This window comes from Petaurus breviceps, unplaced genomic scaffold (genome assembly GCF_028583685.1).
Source record: "Petaurus breviceps papuanus isolate PSGF00001 unplaced genomic scaffold, PetGlider_PUasm1.0 91023, whole genome shotgun sequence".
Lineage (NCBI taxonomy): Eukaryota > Metazoa > Chordata > Mammalia > Diprotodontia > Petauridae > Petaurus > Petaurus breviceps.
In genome coordinates, this window is record NW_027187398.1 from 7,956,602 (window position 1) to 7,970,784 (window position 14,183).

Below are 14,183 nucleotides of genomic sequence, written 5' to 3' on the forward strand. Positions count from 1 at the left end.
TTAGCCTAGGGGCAGGGAAGATCTTTAAAATTTACATTCGCATTACAAATAGTTGTAAATTTCCATATTATATAAAAAGATCTGTGTATGTACAACAATGCAGCCAATTCCTCAAGTGTCATACTAACCCAAAATACTGAATAAAAAACAAATAACTTATAAAAAAAAAAGAAAAAAATTGCCTTCCCTTGACCCTCCTTCTCCCAGCCAGCACCTGTTCCTTCTCTATCAATTCAACAGACATCTATAAAGCCTCCGAAAAGGTAATGTCATTAACAGCAAAGACACAGGATGACCCAGTCCTTACCCTCCAGGAGTTCTATTGAAAGTGGGGTTGGAATGGGGGGAAACAAAGGCACAGATAATTACCCTCTAAGGTAGTAAGCATGGGGGCAAAGGAGGAATACAGACTAAGTGGTCTACAAAAAATCAGAGGGAGGAAAGAAACTCTTAACTGGGAAGATGAAAGGATTCATGAAGGAGAATACAACATGAGGGAGAAGAAGAGAATGGAACCCTCTCATATTTCAGCAGGGAGATAAAAGGGCCCATATTCCACCAGAAGCCTGCTTCGATGCCCAAGAGCTAGGATGCCACAAAGATAGAAAATCACAATCAAGCAATGACTAGTTGACCAAGTTGGCTTGAAAGGTAGAGAATAGCACAAAATAAAGCTGAAAATGGAGGTTGAAGTCAAATTGTGAAGGGCCTTAAATGCCAAGCTAAGGAACTTTCATTTTATCCTAGAGTCAAAGGAAACATTGGAAGTTGGGTTTTGTTTTTTTTTAGCAGATTGTGGCATGGTCAGAACTATACCTTCAGAATATTATTTTGGCAGCAATGTGATGAACAGATTGGAGAGGGGAGGGTCTAGAGATGGAGAGACAATTTAGGAGACCATTATAACAGTCCAGGCAAGGGGATGTTGACCTAAGGTGTTACTCATCTAGTTGGAGATGAGAGGACCTTGCAAGACACGCATCAAGATATACTTGCAGAGGTAGAAGCGACAGGATAGGTGTGGGCTTAAAGAAAAAGGAAGCATCAACAAGGACCCTTGGGGTCACTTGAGGCATCTATTAGTTTTGAAGATGCTTTTTCCTTCTTTGTTTTTTATTCTTGGTTACAAAAAATTTACTCTCTCCCTAAGGGAGGGGAGAGGGATATGTTTGGAAATTAAGTGATGCATGATTTTTGTCCAGATTTTATAAACTGAAAAATATAATCCAGGAATGCAGCTCTGGTCATTATGGGCCTGTAATATAGTACCAATGATTATTTTATACTAGCATCTACCATAAATTAGCCAACTTTTGGTAACCTGAACTATGTATGGATAAGGAAAGACATAAGAGGAATGAATGAACATCTATCTGCATGTATCTTCAGGACCATTAAGCTTCTTGGTTAATACAGTTTTGAGAACTGCAAAAGAAAAAAAAAAGGAAATGAAGGTGATATAAAAACAAAAATGTCAATAAAATTTTTAAAGAAAGTAAGGGGTTTGTTTTGGGTAAGTTTATTTTTTTTGCTTTTTGGAGGGGCAATTGGGGTTAAGTGACTTGCCCAAGGTCACATGGCTAGTTCAAGTATTAAGTGTCTGAGGCCAAAATTGAACTCAGGTCCTCCTGAGTCCAGGGCCGGTGCTCTATTCACTGTGCCACCTAGCCACCCCAAAAGAAGTAAGTTTTACTGAAAAGGGGGTTGTCCATTGGGAGACTTAACGGAATAGCACATGAGGGGGATTACTGTTGTTCGTCCTTCATTTTCAAAGACATGAGGAGGAAGTTGGAAAATAAAAGGTGTCCATCACCAGGCCCTTGGCCTGGAAGAGCCACACAGGTCTCCAATCTTTGTATTTCTCATCATTCTTCCAGGGGATGTGCAAGGTAGCGGGGAGGGGAGGGAGAGGAGAAGGAGGAGGAAAAAGAAGAAGAAGAGGAGGAGGAGGAGGAGGAGCCTCAGGCTGAGGGGTTTCTTCAGTTTGTTTGCTATTTTTTTTTTGTTCTAGGACAATGGAGATGGTCATCCAGCCATTATGTAATGCCAGATAACCTAGGACAAAAAGCGGCAGCTACTGTCTGTATGTTCCTTAAGGACATTAACCTAGACCTTAACTTATCATGTCAGAAGCCAGTCTGGCTGACTTTGTTTCCCTCTTACATGTCCTCTTCCTGCTGCTGCCTACCCGTGTGAAATGTTGAAATATTCTACCCATTACAAGGAGGTTCAAGATATGAGGGAAAACTCACAATGAATGACTTCAGTCAACAAAGTAGGAGATAAATCATCTGCTCAGAAGAGAATTGACGGTGTCAAGAAGGAACGAAGCAATTATTAGGTGCCAGGAACTGCTCTATACACTTTACAAATGTGGTCTTATTTTATCCTCACAAAAACCTGGGAGGGAAGTGCTGTTGTTCTTCCCATTTTACAGCTGAGGAAACTGAGCACAGGTAGTAAATGTCTGAGCTCAAATTTGGACTCAGGTCTTCTTGATTCTAGGTCCAACCCTCTATCCACTGCCCCACCTAGCTGTCTGCAAGAAGAAATGTGAATACTTGGAATGGTTGTGATATGGGATCATTTAGAGGGATAAAAAGTACCTTTCTACACTTTTTGTAGCAACAAAGACCAGGAAACAAAGTACACGTGTATGCATTGGGAACGTCCTAATAAATTGTGGTACTATGACTGTGATAGAATGTTGTTATTATTGTTCAATCATGTCCAACTCTTTGTGACCCCATGGGCCAAACTGTCCATGGGGTTTTCTCAGCAAAGACACCAGAGTAGTTTACATTTCCTTCTCCAGGGGATAAAGTGACTTATCCAGGGTCACATAACTAGTAAGTATCTGAGGTAGGATTTGAACTCAGGTCTTCCTGACTCCAGGCCCAGTGCTCTATCTATTGGGACCCCTAGCTGATTCCTAGGCAAACTGAGATTAATTGACTTGCCCAAGGTTACACAGCTAGCAAGTGTCTGAGGCCAGATTTGAACTCAAGTCTTCCTGACTATGGGCCCAACACTCCATCCACTGAGTCATCTAGCTGCTGATGAAATATTACAAATGTGAAGAATACAGAGAGAGGCATTAGAAGATTTATAAGAACTGATGCCGAGGAAAGTAAGCAGAACTAGGAAAACAGCACAAAACTGGAACAAGGTAAATGGATAGAACAACAACTGGAAAAAAAATCCAGCATCTGGACCACTACGAAAATCATGTCATCTGATGCACCAATACCTGGGGAGCAATTTCTCAGACTGTTTCCTTCTGGCATACATGGTCCCTTTCCAGGTAAATCAAGTTGCCATAGTTCTCCAGCATCACATCCTTGTAAAATTCGTTCTGAAAAGGGTGCAGGTAACTCTACTCCTCCTGCCTGAAATCCACAGGGTGTCCCTGAATGTTACTAATTCCTGGTGCATGTTGGAGCGCAGGAGTCCAGAGGCTTCCTCCTTAACAATAGCACATATTGGAGGTCAAAGTCCTCAGAATACAGAGCTCTTTCTCTGGCCTGGTCTTCTGAGTGGAGCCAAAGTTGCCAAGCACTCAGGAGAATGCACAGGATCTGCATGTGACTCATTACCAGCGCCAGGAGGAGCAAAGAGAAAGGGGGAGAGGGAACTTGGGAAATAATGGATAACCTAAAAACAGAAGATATCAATAACAAATTTTAAAATTCTTTATTTCTGTGTATCAGTAAGGACCTAGTTGAAGCTAAATAACATTCATTTGTAGTAGACCCAGTTATCACAGTTTAGTGGTTTCTTCTGACAGCTTAGAAATAAGAGTGAAGAGAGAAAGCAGGGATGACCAAGTTAAGAAATTAACTATAATCCTGCTCCCTTTCAGAGCATTAGGTATTGAGATGGATAGAGTGAGGGATCAGGAGTCAGGAAGACCTGAGTTCAAATCTCAGACACTTACTATCTGTGTGACCATGGACAAGTCACTTAACCCTGCTGGCCTCAATCTCCTCATCTATCAAATGAGCTGGAGAAGGAAATTATAAGCCACTCCATTATCTTTGCCAAGAAAACCCCAAATGAGGTCACAAAGAGTCAGACATGACTGAAATGATCCTCTTCAATGCTATACTTTTTTTTTAAAGCAACTGGGGTTAAGTAACTTGCTCAAGTTTACATGGCCAGTTATTTCTGGATGTGGTGCTAAGTATCTGAGCCCGGATTCGATCCTAGGTCTCCCGACTCTGGGGCCGGTGTTCTTACTCACTGCGCCACCTGGCTGCCCCTAATGCTATACTTCTTGAAAGACTATATATACCCAATGCGTTACTACCCACTCTGCAACCCATTCCAATACCATTCAGCATGAACACTGCGGTTTGCATATAGTAGGTATTTTAATAATTGTTTCATTAATGTTCCAATGACCTCTCTGCAGCTCCTGACAATAGTGAGCCATTCCCCTTTATTAAATGTTCTCCTTCTTTGGTTTTAAAGTCTCCTCCTACCTCTCCAAGCCCTCCTTCACTCACTTAACTCTTACTGTAGCTGTCCCTCACATGCCTGTCTGATTTTTCTCTTTCTACATTCTCTTTGAAATCGCCTCTCCTCCAGGTTTCCAACTCCACCCTTTATGCAGATAACTCCCGAATCTTATCCCCAGTCTTCCAGGATTCCCTTTTGAGGTCCAGATTGGCACCTCCAATTGCCTATAGGATATCTCCACCTGAATAGCCATCAACACATCAAACTATACATATCCAAAATTAATTATTATGTCTCCCTAAATCGGTTCTTCTGAACTTTATTTCTGTCTATAACAACACTATGCCTGCTCTCCCATGTTCATAATATTGGTGCCTTGTACATAAAGGTGCTTATTATGGATGTTGATTTGAATTGAAACTTTGGTTCTTCCTTCTCCCTCACCTCTTACATCCATTCATTGATCCTGCCTCCACATCTCTAACATCCATCACCTCTTTTCTCTTCCCACTTTTGCCACCCTAGTACCAACCTTCATTACCATCTTCCTGGGCTATTACAATGGCCCCATAATAGGTCTTCTCAATACCACTGCTCTCTGAATCCTCCAACTATATTTCATACTGCTGCCAGCATGAACACAGTGACTCACAGATAGTAGGTATTTCATCATTGTTTGCTAAACTGACTCTTCACATAATTTGCTCATCTAGAAAAATTCAAATTTTTTGAATCTTTATTTGCTTGACATTCAAGGCCTTCCACAAGCTCACAATGACCTACTTTTTCAGCTTTATATTACTCCCCTCTACCAAGTCTATACTTTAGCCAGATTGGTCTATTCTCTGTGCCTACCCATCTACCAAACAAAACACTTTCTAGATTCTTTCTCCTCCATGCCTTTGCCCACACTGTTTTTATGCGTAGACTATCTTTCCCTCTCTCCTCCAGTTGTTGAATTCCTAAATCTTTAGAATTCAACTCAAATGGCTCATCCTCTGAGCTTTCTGTGATGCCTCCTCACCCACAATAGTAATGACCTTCCCGCCCAGTCTCACATCACATTTTGCTTTCCACCTTTCTAGTTTACTCATCAATAAATATTTTTACTATAGCTATCTGTTTGTCTCACACCCAACTAGACTATGCAATGGGTGAAATCTGAAATAACCAAAGAAACAAAGGATCCAGCTTCCAAGCTTATTGGTTTATTAAGCAATGCATGACAATTGCATAACAAATTGGGACCAGGCCTCCTCAGCCTGGCACTAGACCCTGAATCAGGAAAAGACAGATTTTTATGCATTAAAAGAAGACAATTAACAGAATATAGATTAGGATACAAGATTAGGTAATTTTATTTCTAATTGGAGGAAAAATTAGGCTCTTTCTGAATTGGGAGGGGAAAAGCAATTCCCTGAAATCAGAAAAAAGAAGTGTCCTGCTTCCCCAAGTGACTGAAATCAATCAAAGAAACATAGAAAAAAAAATTGATTGATTAGTATGGGGCCAGTTTTCAGATAAGACACATGGGTTGCTTGAGATGTATAATTGTGAGAAAACTCCTTGCATCAACCTTTGGATCCGACTAAGTTTCTGGTCAGCATAACCTAGGTCCTTAGTTAAGGGTATCTAAGCAACAGGTAGAGGTGGTCCAGCTTCCCAGTCATGCAGGGCTAGGTTCATACAATGTAATCGAGTTTTCTCACAGTTCCCATAATTGAATAACATTTTCTCACAAGGCAGAAATTGGACTAGACCATAATGGAATAGGAAGGGAATTGAGGTAGCTCCAGAACTGAGTCACAAAATGGAAACAGTGCACTCAATTCCCACAATTCTCTCAACTACCAGTTTCACAGGACCCTGACCACATCTTATCTAAACTTTGCGTCTCCTCCCGTGCTTAGAAACATTGTTCTGCCCACAGTAGATACACTTAACTGATTTTTGTTCCATGAATAACAGCTCACACTTCTAAAGGTTTCCAAAGCCCTCTTGTCCTCCCAATAGCCCTGTGAGATCCATAGTACAATAATCATTATTTCCATTTTATTGAGCAGATTGAGAGAGAACACCAGTGGCTACACATAGGAAGCTAGGAGATTCAGAGAGTGAGTGGACTGACAGTCACACAGCTCCTTTCTGTCAGGGATGGGACTTAAACCTACTTATTCAGAACCTAGTCTATTGAGTAAGAGGAGTGACCAAGCTAAGAAATTCTGGTTTATTTTTTTTTAGAAAAGGTGTGACTGACAACCAAGTCAGACTAGTTGTTTTCTTCTGTGGCTGCTTCCTTGACCTTCAAAGCAGCTTCAGAAATGTTCTGAGCACAGGCAGCATCATGGGAAGTCTTCCAAGGGGACCATTTTTAAAGAGATAACCCTGATTCTATCCATTCTGAGATCTCCAAACACTAGTCCCCTGACTGCCTAGTCACTCTCCATAGGTGTTTACAGATAGGAGTGGATTGTGAGTACACGGATAGGAGCAGATCAGTGAGTATAAGCCTAGCCCAACCTGAGGGAAGGGAAGGACCTCTGAGGTCCAGTGCCATCCCCAAAGAGGTAGATGGTATCAAATGAATCCATCCAATCCAAACTCCCAGGGGTGATTCTGGTTAAATACACTCTGCCCTGGGAATGGTGGGCAGAAGGGTTTAAGGGAGAATAACCCGGGGAGAAGTCTATAAGAAGTGACAGAGGAACTAAGGAACAACCTCAAGGTCCCAACTCACAAACCATAAATTGGTGTCTGCTTGGTACAAACTGAAATAAGCTGAATTCAAACTCATTTCAGTAACTTAGTCAAAAAGCATTTATTAATGCTTCATTGCATGTGGGAGGGGGGAGGTCCCTACCCTCAAGAAGCCTACACTCTAATGAAAGAGACAAAATCCAAATAACCGGTACATAGGAGACATAAGCAAGAGCAGAGGAAAGGTCATCTCTAGCAGCTGGGGGAGGGAGGGCAGAAAGGCCTCCTACAAAGGGTGGGATGTGTCCTAAGGCAGAGCATTTCATCATGGGCCTCTGCAATACAATTAGCAAGGTGAAGCTGCTGGACAATGTTTGACATTCAAAAACAAAGCTACCTTGACTTCCAGATTATCTTGACTTGAATTACCCAGAACCTTGCTCTTCTCCATTGGTGTGGAAAGAAGACCAATTGCCTTCTGGTGACAATGGCTTCCCACCTACTTCCCACTCAGACCTCAGTGGCCATTCTCATCATTGCTAGTTATTTTTTTTTTATCCAGACCTGTGATTTCAACAGTATAAGGAGGTTCCCATGCAGAAAGGCCCTCCCCCAATGCTGCTCAGCAACTCAGGAATTTATAATCCTCAAGAGCTGCCAGGGCCCTGAGAGGTTAAGTAACTTGCTTACCCATAGGTCACATGGCTGGTATGTATCAGAGGTAAGCCTTGCACCTACTTTTTCTTGATTCCAAGGCCAATCCACCCACTAAACTACAGTCTCACTATTATAAATAATAATAATAAAATAGCTGGTGTATCCCAATGAATCTAGTTACTATGATGATTAAAGGGCAGTTAGGTGGAGAAGTGGACACAGCACAGGACCTGGAGTCAAGAAGACTCATCTTCCCGAGTTCAAATCTAGCCTCAGACACGTACTAGCTGTGTGACCCTGGGCAAGTCATTTAACCTCAGTTTGTTTCCATTTTTTTATCTGTAAAGTGAGCTGGAGAAGGAAATGCCAAACCACTCCAGCATCTCTGCCAAGAAAACTTCAAATGTGGTCACAGAGTCGGACATGACTGAAATGACCAAACAGCAAAAATAGCATCTTCCTCATAGGGCTGTTGTAAGGATCAAATGAAATAATATATGTAAAATGCTTTGCAAACTTTAAAGCACTATATGAATGCTAGCTGTCATTATTCAACATGAACTTCAAAAAGGATATACTTGAAACCATAAACTTCCAGTTATTTCTTGTTTTTTTTATGTATATTAATTAACTCTAACAAGGAAGTGTCAAAATAGTCCTGTTTATTTCCCTGAACCCTTCTAAGCTTCTTCTTTTCCCCCTTTCTTTTCTCTGTATTTTTCTACATTTTGCTGTTTGTATGATTCACATAAAGCAGCTAGGTGTTGCAGCGGTTAAAGCATTGGGCCTAGAGTCTGGAAGACATGAGTATAAATCAGGCCTCAGACACTTAATAGCTACATAACCCTGGGCAAGTCACAAACTCGGTTTACCTCAGTTTCCTCATCTGTAAAATAAGGTGGAGAAGGAAATGGCAAGTCACTTTAGTATCTTTACAAAGAAAAGCCCAAATGGGGTCAGGAAGTCTCAGACCCAACTGAAATGACTAAACAACAACTACAACAACAAAAATGATTCCTATAGTTCTAGTCAATCATAGCTATAATCACAGAATAAAAACAATCAGGAAAGAATAAAGATTGGAGGTGGTCTAAAAGGCAATGGGGCATAAGTGGGCTACAGTACAATGACTTACATGCAAAAAGAGAGGTAAAGGAAAAAACATGACAAAATTCTGTGACTAGAAAAGAAGATGGGTCAGTTCCATGTTTAGAGAGATTTGGACATATGGCCAAAGGGAGGATTTGTTTTGTTCCAATATACATATTTGTAATGGGTTTTATTTTTCTTGCTTTCTCAACAGGTAGAGGAGGCACAAGTGGAAGGGAAAAGATTTGGAACTGAAAATAAAATGACTGAATTCCTAAAAAGAAAAACAAAAAGAGAGAAAGGGTTAACAAGAGGAGCCACCCAAATGCTGCACTGGTGCCCACAAACTGTTATAAGACCTACAGAAAGGTCTTCAGTACTTGACCTTTTCAATAATTGAAGAGTTAATAGTGAGGCAGGCAGATCCTCAACAGAGGAGTGATGGAAGGTCATAGACAAGAGTTGCACAGAATGAGAAGGCCCCAGTGGGTTATGATCTGCCACAGAGAAGGAAATTGAATTGAAATTGATAAGAAATCTCCACCTATCATGTTCTTTTTCTTCACTTTACATTATTTTTTATAAATTTCCCAAAATTCTTTGCAGTATTCACTTTTGTTATTTTTCATAGTGAAATAACCATGACATTCATATAAATCTCTTTAGCTTTCCCCACTGACTGGACATCTGGGTTGCTTCTAGCTTCTTCCTCTGTGAATGCTGTCATCACTCAGAATATTTTTGTCCAGATAGGTCTTTTTTCCCATCAATAATATTCATAGGTCATTGTCCCAGTAGTGGGACTTAAAGGATATGAGATTTTGTAGTTCTTATTGTGATTTCATATTGCTTTCCAAAAAGACTGCACCAATTCATAGCTCCACCAGATCAGCAGTAGAATAATATTTCTGTTTTTTTTCCGGTCCTGTCAACACTAAATTGTATTTTTAATTTTGTCAGTTTAATGGGCATAAGGTGGTATCTGGGAACTGCTGAGGTTTGTATTTCTCTGATTATTTGAGAGTTTGGACACCTTTCCAAGTGGTGATTGATTTTTTTTTCTATATTTGAGAACGGTTCACTTCTGTTGGTCACATCTCTATTTGGGAAAGAGGCTTCTCCTTATAAATTTGTGTCTTTCCTTTATAGACTTTGCTTGTCAACATGACTTTCCATAAATGCTGGAGAGATCACCTGATCTGGGCCCTGGAGGCCAGAGGTAACCCAGGCTCAGAACTAAAGAAGATGAGGAGACAGGGCAGTTACATTCAGGAAACAGGACAGTGTTTTCAATGCCACCAAACTGCTCCGTCACAAAAGTCCATCCTTTTAATGTTAATATTCTCTCACTGACGCCCTTACTAGAAGCATGGAACATCATGATCTCAGAAGTCACAAATGAAGATGAGCTAACAGGGAAAGAAGAGATCCTAGGTCTGGGGAAAGAAGAGATCCTGGGTCTGTTAGGGCTGGCTTGCAGCACACCCAATGACCACTGAGATGCTGCAAAAGCATCATCAATAATGGGCAGCCAGGTGGCGCAATGGATAGAGCACTGGCCACTGGCCGGTAGGGCTAATAGCTAATATCTATGGAATGTTCTATGATTCACAAAGCATTTAATGCTTTCAATATTCTCTCATTTGATGGGAGGTAGGTAAGAGATAGGCACTACTATTATTTCCACTTTATAGATGAGGAAACTGAGGCTAAGATAGGTTAAGTAACTTGTGTAAGTCAGATGGGAACTCAGGCCTTCCTGACTTCAAGTTCAATATTCTACCCCTACAACACCTCGATGCCAAATGTTTGGGGGGTAGGTTGTCTGGCAAAATTATGATTACTGGCTCCTTAATATCTTCCTAAAACCAAGCAGGCCTCCAGACTCCAATGCTCAGCTGGGGCTTCTCTCTACAGAACACACATCATTCAGTGCAGGGATTATAGACTGAGAGATGAAGTTGGGCTTCAAGCCAATCTGGCAACCATTACACTTTGTAAGAGCAAGCCTTGGTGATCATAGCTGATATGGAAGGGTACTGCTGATGGTGACAGCCTAGGGAACAGCCCCTGACCATTCACCTCCAAGTAAGGGCCTTATGACTCTGAAAACAAGTCCCACCCACTGTGGTCACACTCAGCTACACAGTGCACCTGTATATCATTTGGCAGGATGATGGGGCACATGGAAGTCAGATCTTGCAGCTATAGGAAAAACCATGTCTTTTCGCCCCTGGCATGTGAGTTCTCTATGTCCTGTAGAGGCAGCTGGGTGGCACAGTGGATAGATTGCCGAGTCTGGAGTCAGGAAAACCTCAGTTCAAATCCAGCCCCAAATACTTACTAGCTATGTGACTGGGCAAGTCACATAACCTCTGTCTGCCTGTTTCCTCAACTGTAAAATGACAATAATAACAACACCAACCTCATAGGGTTGTTGGGAGAATCAAAATAAAGTACTTAACACGGTGCCTGTTACCTAATTTGTTGTTTTTTCAGTCGTATCCAACTCTTCCTGACCCCCTTTGGGGTTTTCTTGGCAAAGATACTAGAGTGGTTTGCCACTTCCTTCTGCAGCTCATTTTATAGATGAGGAAACTGAGGCAAATACTTAAATGACTTGCCCAGAGTCACACAATTAGTAGGTCTGAGGCCAGATTGGAACTCAGGAGCATGAGTCTTCTTGACTCCAGACCTGGCAGTCTATCCACTGTGCCACCTAGCAGCCCTGGAGAGATATGACACATAGACAAAAAGCATGCTAGAAAGAAGAATGTGAAAGGGAAAAAAGGGAGAGTCCAACTAAAGTCCTCAAGGGAAGTGTGAAGGAGAAAACGCTTTCAAAGGCAGCTTCCTAACAGACATGACCCCTGAGACAGAGATGTATCATAGGGACAGCTTGTACAAACACAGGACAGCAGGGGTCCAGTTTGGCTAAAACAAATAGCACATGATGGGAAACAAAGGGAAAAAAAGCCTGGAAATCAAGTTGAAAGGTCTTAAATACAAGACCTCAAATACAGGGTACAGATTTTACTCTATACTCAAGAGTTCCCAACCTGGGGTACACCAGCTTCGCCCCAGGGAGTATGAGAAGTTTGTTAAAGCATATGGGGAATGGTTCATAAAAAACCATACTATCCTACTTAAAATGATTTATGTGCATATGCATGGGAAACCCTAGAATTTATATCTTTTCAGATTGAAGAGGGGGTGTAAAAAGGTTTACTGAAAGTGGGGAGGAGGGTCTGACATGGAAATGTGTTTTGCTATACATATATAATCTATTATCAAATTGCTTGCCTTCTCAATGAGGGAGGAAGGGGAGGGAGATCATTTGAAACTCAAAGTTTTTAAAATAAATGTTAAAAATTGTTTTTGCATGTAATTGGGAAAAAATAAAACACTGAACACCAAAAAAAGAAAAGTGGGGGTGGGGGGAATGGGACTGAAAAGGTTTGGGTACTATAGCTAATGAGTAGAGCTGAAGGTTTCTGAGCAGAAAAGGAACCTAATCAAAGGTGTGCACTGGAAAATCATTTGGGGACTCGATGAAGAATGGATTAGAGAACAGAGAAGACAAGGGGGGACAATTAGGAAGCTGCTACAGTAGACCAGGGAAGAAGTGATAAAAGTTTTAACAATAATAATAGCTAACATTTATATGGTGCTTTAAAGTTTGCAAAACATTTATTTCACTTGATCCTCACAACCACCTTGGGAAGTAGATGTTAATGTTATCCCCATTTTACAGATGAAGAAACTGAGTGTTCCCTGATGGATAGGGTTCTATGATGGGGCTCCAGGAGTCTAGTTGCTGAAAACAGTGCCAGAGGAATCAAAACACAACATGCTACCCCCTTCTTCAGAGGACTCAGAGTGCAAATTGGGACAGATTTTTCTGGGCATGGCCAACATAAGAATGTTTTATTTGACTATACATGTTTGTAACAGGGGTTTTGTTTTTTATTCCTCAACTGGGGGGAGGGCAGAAGGGGGAGGAAGACCTGAAAGAGAGAAAATTTAGATCTGAAAATGAAATAAAATTTAATTTTTTTTAAAGTCTTGCTGTCTTCAAGGGTCAGTGATCCTCAGGTTTGGGGTTACAAAAGCCAACAACAGGCCTGTAGCCTGTGATGAGTTTGACTCTCAGACACTTGACCAAAACAGATCCATCCACAAACCCAACTTTATTTTGAGAAGCGCAAACCTGCAGGGTGGCTAGGTGGTGCAGTGAATAGAGCACCCATGCTGGAGTCAGGAGGACTTGAGTTCAAATATGACCTCAGACACTTAACACTTACTAGCCATGTGACCTTGGGCAAGTCACTTAACCCCAACTGCCCCATCTTCCCCCTTCCAAAAAAAAAAAAAAGAGAGGAGCACAAACCTGGAGAACCAGACAACTGGGCAACCCCAGGATTCTTCCAAGGTCTCACCCCACCTCAGCCCTACTCTGACCCTAAAGAGAGCAAGTGGTATGTGGGAGATCAGATCAGTGGGAGCCCAGCAGTGAGTGTGCCCTCAGTTGTCCAAGGTTTATGAATATCAGCCATCATTACCACAATTGATATCCCTGTCTAAAGTCTATAGCACCAAAGGCACAAGTGTCCCTTTGAACCCCAGGGAGCCATCTGTAGACCACTAATAATATTTTCATGTTCTTCGTGGCCACTTTCACTTCACCCTGACTTTAGATCCTTTCAATCTTAGCCCAGCCCCAAGAGGCAGGGATTGATTACATCAGGGAAACAGATCCAGAAGTCAGGTTGCATGCTCAAATGTCCACAGCACTGGAATTCAACCTCAGCCCAGTGGCCTCCCACAGAGGAGGACAGATCAGCAGAGAGAACAGCAGCAGCCTCAATGCACCACTCCTCCTCCTCCCCCGCCCTGCCCACACCTGCCCTCACTGTCTTGGGAGGAGTCAGCTCCCCTCAGCCCGATCCTCACACACTGAGGGCTGCAGTTTACTGTGGATAAAGTCCAAGAGCTTCCCCAGCTGCTGCTCCAGCTTCTGATCTTCACCGTCGTTCTCAATGACCCAATCAAATGCTCCATAGTGGTCCAGGCCACATTCTGATTCAACATCATCCACTCCTGTGGAAAGAGGCACATGGAGGTCAGGTCACTCACTGCCTCTCCAAAGGTCAACCCATAAAAACCCTGTCCCAAAGTTAGAAAGGACCTCAGAGGCCATCTAGTGCAGCTCATACCTAGACAAGAACACACTGCACAACATTCTCAGTAAGTGGTCATAATAACTGATTAATAATCCT

General features: G+C 41.9%; 1 protein-coding gene across 5 annotated transcripts in view; it reads right to left on the reverse strand.

Annotated features, from left to right (window-relative positions):
- PMVK (phosphomevalonate kinase) overlaps positions 1 to 14,183 on the reverse strand; it is a 99,345-nt gene that overhangs the window by 61,728 nt on the left and 23,434 nt on the right. The window contains exon 4 of one of the 5 annotated variants that reach the window (XM_069078022.1): positions 12,564 to 14,004. The exons of 3 other annotated variants lie outside the window; for them this stretch is intronic. In XM_069078022.1, coding sequence (XP_068934123.1) covers positions 13,832 to 14,004 — 173 coding nt within the window. In that variant the 3' untranslated portion in view covers positions 12,564 to 13,831. Of the gene's footprint in view, positions 1 to 12,563; positions 14,005 to 14,183 lie in introns of those variants that run through there. One more of the 5 variants, XM_069078018.1, reaches the window with a different exon arrangement.